Source organism: Budorcas taxicolor, chromosome X (assembly GCF_023091745.1).
Source record: "Budorcas taxicolor isolate Tak-1 chromosome X, Takin1.1, whole genome shotgun sequence".
Classification (NCBI taxonomy): Eukaryota; Metazoa; Chordata; class Mammalia; order Artiodactyla; family Bovidae; genus Budorcas; species Budorcas taxicolor.
The window spans coordinates 90,102,761-90,111,755 of record NC_068935.1 but is presented as its reverse complement, the minus strand read 5'-3'; the positions used below and the strand labels follow the sequence as shown (position 1 = coordinate 90,111,755).

The following is an 8,995-nucleotide window of genomic DNA, read 5'->3' as shown; positions in this document are numbered from 1 at the left end:
ATTACACCTAAAGCATATGTTATAACCAAATTTTCTTAACCCTAGAAGTGCAAGGGTGGTTTAAATGTATAAGGTTACCAATGCAATTCACCACATTAATAGAAAAATGGAGGGAAAACAATTCTGTGATCATCACAATTGATGCAGTATAAATGTTTGATGAAAATTAATCTATATTCAAGACAGCAAACTAGGAATAGAATGGAACTTACTCTGATAAAGTATATCTACAAAAAAAGCAACGTAAACAGGTTGAAATGGAGACGATGTTTCATTTCCTATTGGGGAAAAAGCCGATTATCACCTGCTTTAGTCAAGACTATTCTGGCCAGGTTTGTTCAATGCTGCAAAATGAGGAAAGGTTTAAGGTTTAAGCCAGTAGAAATTGTTGATATTCAAATCTAATAGTATATTTTGAAAAGCAAAAATAATCTAGATCTAAATTTGTAGAATTAATATGCATATTTAGAGGAATTGTTGGACAGAAAATCAATATACCGACATTCTATCTCTACATACATCCTCAACTAGACAATAAAAATCACAAACCATGAATTTTCAATAACATTAAATACCCGGGGATAAATTTAACAAAACATGTGCAAGTAGAAAATGAAACTTTATTGACAGAACTTTAACAGTCAAATACACAACAGAAGAACAGCATAGATGGTTTCAGTTTCTCTTCATTCAAGCAAATGGTTGCCCTTCACCTATAATATGAATATTAAAAAAGTTACTTAGCACAACTTTATTTCGATGACAGGAGAGGTATACAAAGTTCACTGCAGTTGTAGTTTTATAAAATGGACTAAAACAAGAACACTAAGGGCGACCCTTTGGCTTACCTGCAGTTAATCCTCTCTAGAGATTTTATAGACTTTTCAAGCACATTACCAGTATTTTTAAAAACACACTACTCTTCCTAGTTATACAAGAAAATAAGGACACTGAGTTCAGGACAAATGAAATCAATGGAACCTATCAGAAGGTAGTTTTCAGTAGAAAGCAAAACTGTGTACACATTCAGTAAAATAGCTAAACAAAAAACACCCTAAGGAAAACAAAATACACAAAAACTGAAACAAAAAATCCCCAGAAAGTATCATTTAAATGCAATGGTTTGAAATAATATTCCAAATATAGGATAGCTAAACAGTTGTTATCTCTGTTACTGCTTAAGTGAAGTAAAGAAAAAGGCCAGTATTACATTTGTTTCTTCTCTACTGTGGAAAAGTGTAGAAAGTTTCATTTGTTCTAATTTATGCCTGATATGGTTGTTTTAAGTCAATTAAACATTTGTCCCCCTTTTTACTTGTGGCCCTCATGTCATTCTAAATGTTTCTTTTCACCCTGGAAAGCATTCCAGTTGGTATAATAAATTATATGGTGACGCTAATTTTAAGTCATTACGATCACTGGCGATATGGGGACATCAAAATGTGAAGCAGAAATAGGACTGTTTCTCACAGCCACAGCAAAAATGAAAGAAAAAAAGGAGAGAAGAAAAGGGAGAGCAAGAGGGAGTACGAGTGAGAGAGAAAAGCAGGCGGGAAGAGAGAAGGAAAATCTGGAGAAGCAGAGTTTTTTGTTTGTTTCCAAATGATAATGGCTTTTGAGAGAAAACTCTGACCAATTTCAAAAGTTCATCCATGGTATTTGCGATGTTTAGTTTTTTAGTTACTGTGGGGTATGTTAAATAATTGTTTTTCTACGCTACTAGCCCTTTCCTCAATATGCTGAAAATATTTGAGTTCCAGATTATACTGTTTTAATTCTGTAATATAATAACTGTTAGTCTCTTGTTCTTATTTCTAATTACGTATACTTGGGCTTTGTCCATTTATTTCACAATTATGTAAACTGAGAGGAATGGACTGGCAGTTTGGGGTTGGCAGATACAAACTATTATATTCAGAATGGATAAACAACAAGGTCCTACTATATAGCACAGGGAACTAATGTCCAATCTCCTGCGATAAATCACAACAGAAAAGAATATTTAAAAATGTGTGTGTGTATAAATATATATTAAAAATTATATAAACTAGCACATTATTTATTAGTTGAGTTTATTTTCCTCTTCCTAACAATTCACACTTGTCTTTTATTAAGTATCTTTTTCTTTTTCCCTTAGGTTTATTCTATTGCTCATTTTCTTACCTTTTATGTTGGATGTAGGATTTTATATTTATGTACCTTGTAATTTATGTATTTTCTTTTTAAATACCACACATATTGAGGGCTAAGATTTTTCTATGAGAATATTTTAATCATGTTCTGTAGTTACTTGAAAGTAGTTTGAAAGTTGTATTTTCGTCTAATTGTTCTAATGGAATGGGAAAAAAAATGTAAACTGAAAATATTTAGAAGGCTAATACACAGTAAATTCTTCCCTAACTAGGAAGTTCTTTCTTTAAAATCAGAACCATGCAATTAGTTGTCAGCAATTTGGAAAACACGTATGTGAAAGATACTAAGTTGATTACACGGAAAGAACTAGAGTTACAATCTTTGGCCTTCAAAACTTTTTAAACTCATGTATCAAAGAGGAAAAATAACATACTTGATATGGTTAGAGACGATTATATCACGAGGCTCAGATTTTTATTAGTTCTTTAAGAGTGAGACTGGGGTGTATGGCAAAATCATCATAGTATTGTAATGATCCTCCAATTAAAATAAGCAACCTCCCCCGCCCAAAAAAAAGACCAAACGTGGGGGCAGTTAGTGTGCTTAGCATATGTGTCTTACTCACACTGGCCTGAATATCACTGACTAAGTGCACTCTCTCAACTAGATTAGCCACAGAAACAGGAAACTAGACTATCTTTTGCCATTTTATGATTCAGTCATTTCATGGTTCACTGGGGAAAGGATTAAAATGCAACTAGTTTTTTAAGAGCTAGAGAATTCAGAATTTGAGAGAATTTAACAAACATCAAGCAGAATGTTGGCTCATTTTCTTTTTTAAAAAAATTTATTAATTGATTTTAATTGGAGGCTAATTACAATATTGTGGTGGTTTCTGCCATACATTGACATGAATCAGCCACAGGTGTACATGTGTCCCCCATCAGAAAATGAAATCTCAATTCCCCTGTTATAATTTGATTCATGATTATATTTTATGATAAATACATCATAAAAAACAGAGTATTCTTGTATGCATTCCATCGAAGAGAATCAGAGAATGTAAAAATCAGCATTGAAAAATCAGCATTTTAGTGTATCTGTTCTGAATTCACAACGTATATGAGTAAAGTTGAGTTTAGAAGTTAAGGGATTTCACAGAATTACACACATTATGCTAAAGCTGGTACTGGAACCTATTTGGATGCCTAAGCATATCTCATATAAACTGATATTGATTACAAATGCATTCCATATTTGCTACAAGCAGAAATTATAAAAGAACCTGAAAATCATTAGCTGTTGCTTAAAGTAGGCAATGGCACCCCACTCCAGTACTCTTGCCTGGAAAATCCCATGGACGGAGGAGCCTGGTAGGCTGCAGTCCATGGGGTTGCTAAGAGTCACACACGACTGAGTGACTTCACTTTCACTTTTCACTTTCATGCATTGGAGAAGGACATGGCAACCCACTCCAGTGTTCTTGCCTGGAGAATCCCAGGGACAGAGGAGCCTGGTAGGAAGCTGTCTATGGGGTTGCACAGAGTCAGACACGACTGAAGTGACTTGGCAGCAGCAGTAGCAAAGTACTTATACTCAAGAGAAGAAAACAGTTTCCTATTTTCAATTCGATATGGCTTTGATCCTGTCTGTTTCTTTATTTGAAAGTCTATAAGTCAGGCACTCAGGCATCTGGGGTCTGAACTATCTTTCAAAGAATATGTGAACTCTTATTAAAATAATAGTAATGTTCCCTCTATATTAGTAAAGATATACTATTCTGAAAAACAGAAACCACATAAATTACTTTCTGAATGGATGACATACCTGCTTCTGGCATTTCAACAGGCTCTATATTGGATGCAAACTCCTCCCTGACATCGGGACCATCTCCACCTTCACCCCCAGTCTTTGCCACAGACAATTCCTGGAGATCAGCTTCCAGGCCAGAATCTTTTTTGAAAAAAATGCATCAATTCAGCTGTAAAGCATACAGTATAAACAAGGGAATGATGATATTCATTCCCTCGGTGTTATGAATTAAAAGCCTTAAGTTAGCATGCTAAAAATGTGATGAATAAGAACCTTAGGAACATTATTCCGGGAATGTTTTGCTGGAGAAAAAGAAAAGCAGAATTTTCCGAATGTTATTACCATTTTCCTTTTCCAGGGTTGTCCTCAGACAACTTAGTTGCCCCCCTCTCTGTCTTGAAAACAAGGGAAAATTTGAGCAACCATACTAACCTGCAAACTATACTCTCCTCAGTTTTTTAGGAACTGTCTGAAGTCCTTTTCTAATGTTTCCTCCTCTTACTGGTTATGTCTTAAGGCATGATGCACAGATACACTTTACCTTCAGAGGCATCCTTCTCCTCCTCTTCATCACGATTCACTGGATCCTCTCCATGTACCTCCTCCTTTCTAGGTGTGATATCCTGAATCTCAGCTGGTGGTTCCTCTTGTTCAGGTTGCTCAACACTGGGCTGCTGGTCCTAGTAGAGTGTGCATGCAAATAAAAACGTTTTGCATCTAACAGCATAAATATAAACAATACATAGATATATCTGATCATCAGTAAACCTAACAACATTTTCCCAACACAATTCTACATACTTCCGTTTTAATAAAGTTACTCTTCCCACAGAGAAGAGTTAGCTCCTGTAATACTTACCCACAAAGACTTTGGAAGTTATTTAAATCTGTGTTGGGATGGAAGTATGCAGTCTGTTGTTAATAAGCAGGAGGAGGAAGTCACTTGGCACATTTCCAGGGAATTTAACAGGATAGTCATCCAGGCAACACCAGACTGTAATACATCTGGGTCAATGTTCCTTCCTAAGACAAACTGTCACCCTTTATCACCATGGAAGACCTTTATCACTGCAACTGTACTACTTAACATCATTTTCTCAAAAATAAACTTGTGCTAATAGAAAACATCAAATGGTAAGGTACTCACAACCACAGGTTCATCCAGCTGGGAGGAATCGTGATCTGTACGTTCCAATGTTGATGCCACTTGCCCACTCATATTTCTCCCTGAAAGTAGAATATTGTGATTTAGAAAATGTATTTAAGAGTACAGCTATATTTGAGCACTTTTATGACCATATGTTGACTTTTTCTTTTAATGTGAAAATACTTGCAAAAGAAAACACTGGTTAAGTATGAGTGTACATGCATTTCAATTACACCAAATACAGTCACTTGCAAAGCCATTTGTGTCTTTCCTAAGCTGGCAGAGAAACCACCTTAAGGTACACAGGAAGGCTGAATTTTTATGAGGAAGTTTGATTTCACAACAGAATTCACCATCATGAAGATATTTAGTGAAATACTGCTAGGAATTTAAACACTCGGGACTATTGCTCTTGTCACACTCCTATTCACCAGACCTATTTTTCCCAACGCCCTTGGAATTCAGTTGGAACACGAAGAAAGCCTCAGTCTTTACAGCCTGACTATGGCGATTTTCTCAGTGTCTGTGGCTGAGGTGAGGCTGCATACAGAGCAACCAGTCCAATTCTCTCTTGGCACCTTACCACAAAGCTCGCGATACAGTCACAACCCCACTGCGGTCCGGTTTCTAGGCCTTTCCTTAATCGCCCACCCCGCCCCCTGCCCAGGTCCCACTGCTGGCCCCAGACTCTGTGCTCTGTCGTCAGTTCCAGGGTCCCAATGAACCAGATATCTCAAATAGCACCCCCAAGTCTCCCCCAACCATCATCCTACCCCCTGCCCTCCTCTGCCCACTGCCCTTCCTCTCCGGCCACCAGGGCAAGAACTATGGCGTCGTGACACTTGTGAGGAGAAAGATGGCTACATTGAAGGCCTTCTGCCTCAAAGGCCCCAGATCGCACTGCCCGACCCACCCAAAACTCGCTGGCTCCCCCTCACATACACGCACACTTAAACTCCAGACAGGACACATTTGTGAACCTACCTGGTGAGTCTCAAGTAGTGAGAAAGAACCGCGACTGAATAAACAGACCCGTCTCAGGCCCAACGCTCCTCACAGAATGCTCAGGAACGCGTATGCGCAACAAGGGGCATGCGCAGCAAGGGGTGCGCGCGCGCACAGGAACACACTGCGCATGCTCCCTGCGTTGGGTGTGTGCAGTGCCGGTTGAGGTTTTCCCGCCATTGAGGCAGAGCCCTGGAACCGCAGGGTCTTTGGAGGATGAGAAAGGGGCTTGAGGAATATATTTTTTTCTTTCCAGTGCAGTCTTTCTTATGCATCCACAAACTGTGGTGATAGGTAGTCCCAGGTTACCCTTAGTGGAGAATGTGTCTCAGAAACACAGTCATGACAGAAATAGATATTACGTTTTTTAATATTTATTTTTACACATGCTTTGATAAACCAATTCCTTCTCTGCTTTTGGGTTTTCCGTCATACTCCCAATGGCTTTACTCACTTCCATGGAATAAGTACATAACTAGATACCTCTGTTTCCACTTTTTTCTTGGGGCACTGCACATTTAAATCTCTGAACTGGTAACTAGTTTCTCTGAATATACCTCTGGTTCCTATACAGTATTGTTCTTTTAGCTTCGGACTTTACTTTCACCACCAGGCACATCCACAGCTGGGTGTTGTTTCCACTTTGGCTTAGCCTTTTCATTCCTTCTGTAGCTATTTCTTCACTCTTCTCCAGTAGCACATTCTTCTTATTCTATATAGCGGGAATTTTCCTACTTACCAGGAGTTTTCATTTTCCCAGTTTTACCCAAGAGAAAGGAAAGCATGTTCACACTAGGATCTTTACTCAAATATTCTATTCATGTACTCCTAATAGCCAAAACTAGAAACAGCCCAACTATTCAACAACTGGTATATAGATGAAAGAAAACAGAAGAGTATACTCGTACAAAAGAACACGACACAGTCATTTAAAAAGGAACGACTAAGGCATGTAACAGCAAGGATGCATCTCAGCTGTGCCAAGGAGAAATGTCAGACACAGAAAGCTGTGTATTATATCATTTCATGTCAATGGATTTCTGGAAAAGCACAACTAGAGGCAGAGAACTATATCTGTGGTTGCCAGGGTATAGGAGTGCAGGAAGGAGTCTGAATGCAAATAGTCCAAGGGAGCATTTTCAAACCAATGGGATGATTTCTACGTTCCCTTGTCGTAGTATTTACACAATGGTATGCATATGTCAAAAGTCGACAAATGGTAATGCTTTACAGCATTCACTTCTACTGTATATAAATTATATCTCAATACTTCACTTTTTTAACAAGGAAAAGGATCGCTTTAGTATCTAAATACTGGTTATTGTATCCATCTAGACCTTGAGCTCATAAACATGAAAATCTTATTTGGAATTCTTCCCAGACCTGGCCAACTTCCAGGATTCCCCATGACACCTTTGTACCCTTATGACAGGACACAGAAACCTGGTCTTAACCAGGATTACAATTCCCTCTCCTTCACCTCAAGTCAATATCCTTGCTGAGTTCTGTCCGTTTTACTTCAAAAATGTCTAATGCATCTACTTTTTCCAATGTCCACCGCATCTGCTCTAGTCCAAAGCCCCCCTCCATTTACTTGTCAACCCCCTTCTAATGGGTCTCTCACATCCACTCAGGCTGCCTGTCGCCCACTCACCGCCCTCTCCCTCCCTCTCTTACAGTTGCAGAACTGTTCATGACTTTCTAGGTAAAGGCTACTGTCATACACAAGAACTTAGAGGTATGGTCTAGCCCTTGCCCCGCTTGCTAACAACATGGAAAGTAAAGAATCCTCTTCTTCTCTCTCTTATGGAGCTTCATTCCTACCCTCCAATTCCTCAAGCTTAGATTGTCCCATATTTCTGAAGCCTCTGGTTAGTAAACTCCTTCAAGCTAGGCTTCAACAGTATATGGAATGAGAACTTGCTGCTTTTGAAGAGGCAGAGGAACAAGAGATCAAATTGCAAACTTCATTAGATCATGGGGAAAGCAAGGGAATTCCAGAAACTCATCTACTTCTGCTTCATTGACTAGACTACCTCAAGGCATCTGACTGTGCGGATCACAACAAACTGGAAAATTTTCAGAGATGGGAGTACCAGACTAGCTGACCTGTCTCCTGAGAAACCGGTATGAGGGTTAAGAAGCAACAGTTAGAATAAAACACGGAACAACGGACTGCTTCAAAGTTGGGAAAGGAGTAAGACAAGGTTGTATAGTGTCACTCTGCTTACTCAACTTACATGCAGAGCACATCATGGGAAATGCTGGGCTGGATGACTCACGAGCTGGAATCAAGGTTGCTGGCAGAAATATCAAGAAGCTCAGATGTGCAGATCATACCACTTCAATGGCAGAAACTGAAGACGAACTAAAGAACCTCTTGATGAGGGTGAAAGAGGAGAGTGAAAAGGCTGGCTTAAAACTCAATATTCAAAAATATAAGATTATGGCATCCAGTTCTATCATTTCACGGAAAACAGAAGGGGGGACGCGGATGCAGGGACAGATTTAATTTTGGAGGCTCCAAAATCACCGTGGATGGTGATTGCTGCCATGAAATTAAGACACTTGATCCTTGGAAGAACAGCTATGACAAAGCTAGTATGCATGTATGCTCATTGCTTCAGTCATGTCTAACTCTTTACGACCGCATGGACTGTAGCCTGCCAGGTGCCTCTGTCCATGGGATTTTCCAGGCAAGAATACTTTAGTGGATTGCCATGCCCTCCTCCCATGGGGCATGGCAGGGCATCTTCCCAACCCAGGGGTGAAACCCATGTCTCCTGCATCCCGTGCATTGCAGGGTGATTCTTTTTTTTAAAAAAACACTTTATTTATTTTTTAATTGAGGGATAATTGCTTTACAGAATTTTGTTGGGATAATTGCTTTACAGAATT

At 39.0% G+C, this 8,995-nt stretch overlaps 1 protein-coding gene across 2 annotated transcripts in view; it reads right to left on the bottom strand.

The window, feature by feature from the left end:
- Positions 1-668: 668 nt before the first annotated feature.
- Positions 669-8,995, bottom strand: part of LOC128070560 (P antigen family member 3-like) — a 78,962-nt gene continuing 70,635 nt past the window's right edge. Inside the window, exons 1-5 of one of the 2 annotated variants that reach the window (XM_052663857.1) lie at positions 8,338-8,386; positions 5,093-5,172; positions 4,487-4,625; positions 3,961-4,086; positions 669-713 (exon numbers count right to left, since the gene is read on the bottom strand). In XM_052663857.1, the coding sequence (XP_052519817.1) occupies positions 691-713; positions 3,961-4,086; positions 4,487-4,625; positions 5,093-5,172; positions 8,338-8,353 (384 nt within the window). In that variant the 5' untranslated portion in view covers positions 8,354-8,386 and the 3' untranslated portion in view covers positions 669-690. Of the gene's footprint in view, positions 714-3,960; positions 4,087-4,486; positions 4,626-5,092; positions 5,173-8,337; positions 8,387-8,995 lie in introns of those variants that run through there. The other variant, XM_052663858.1, reaches the window with a different exon arrangement.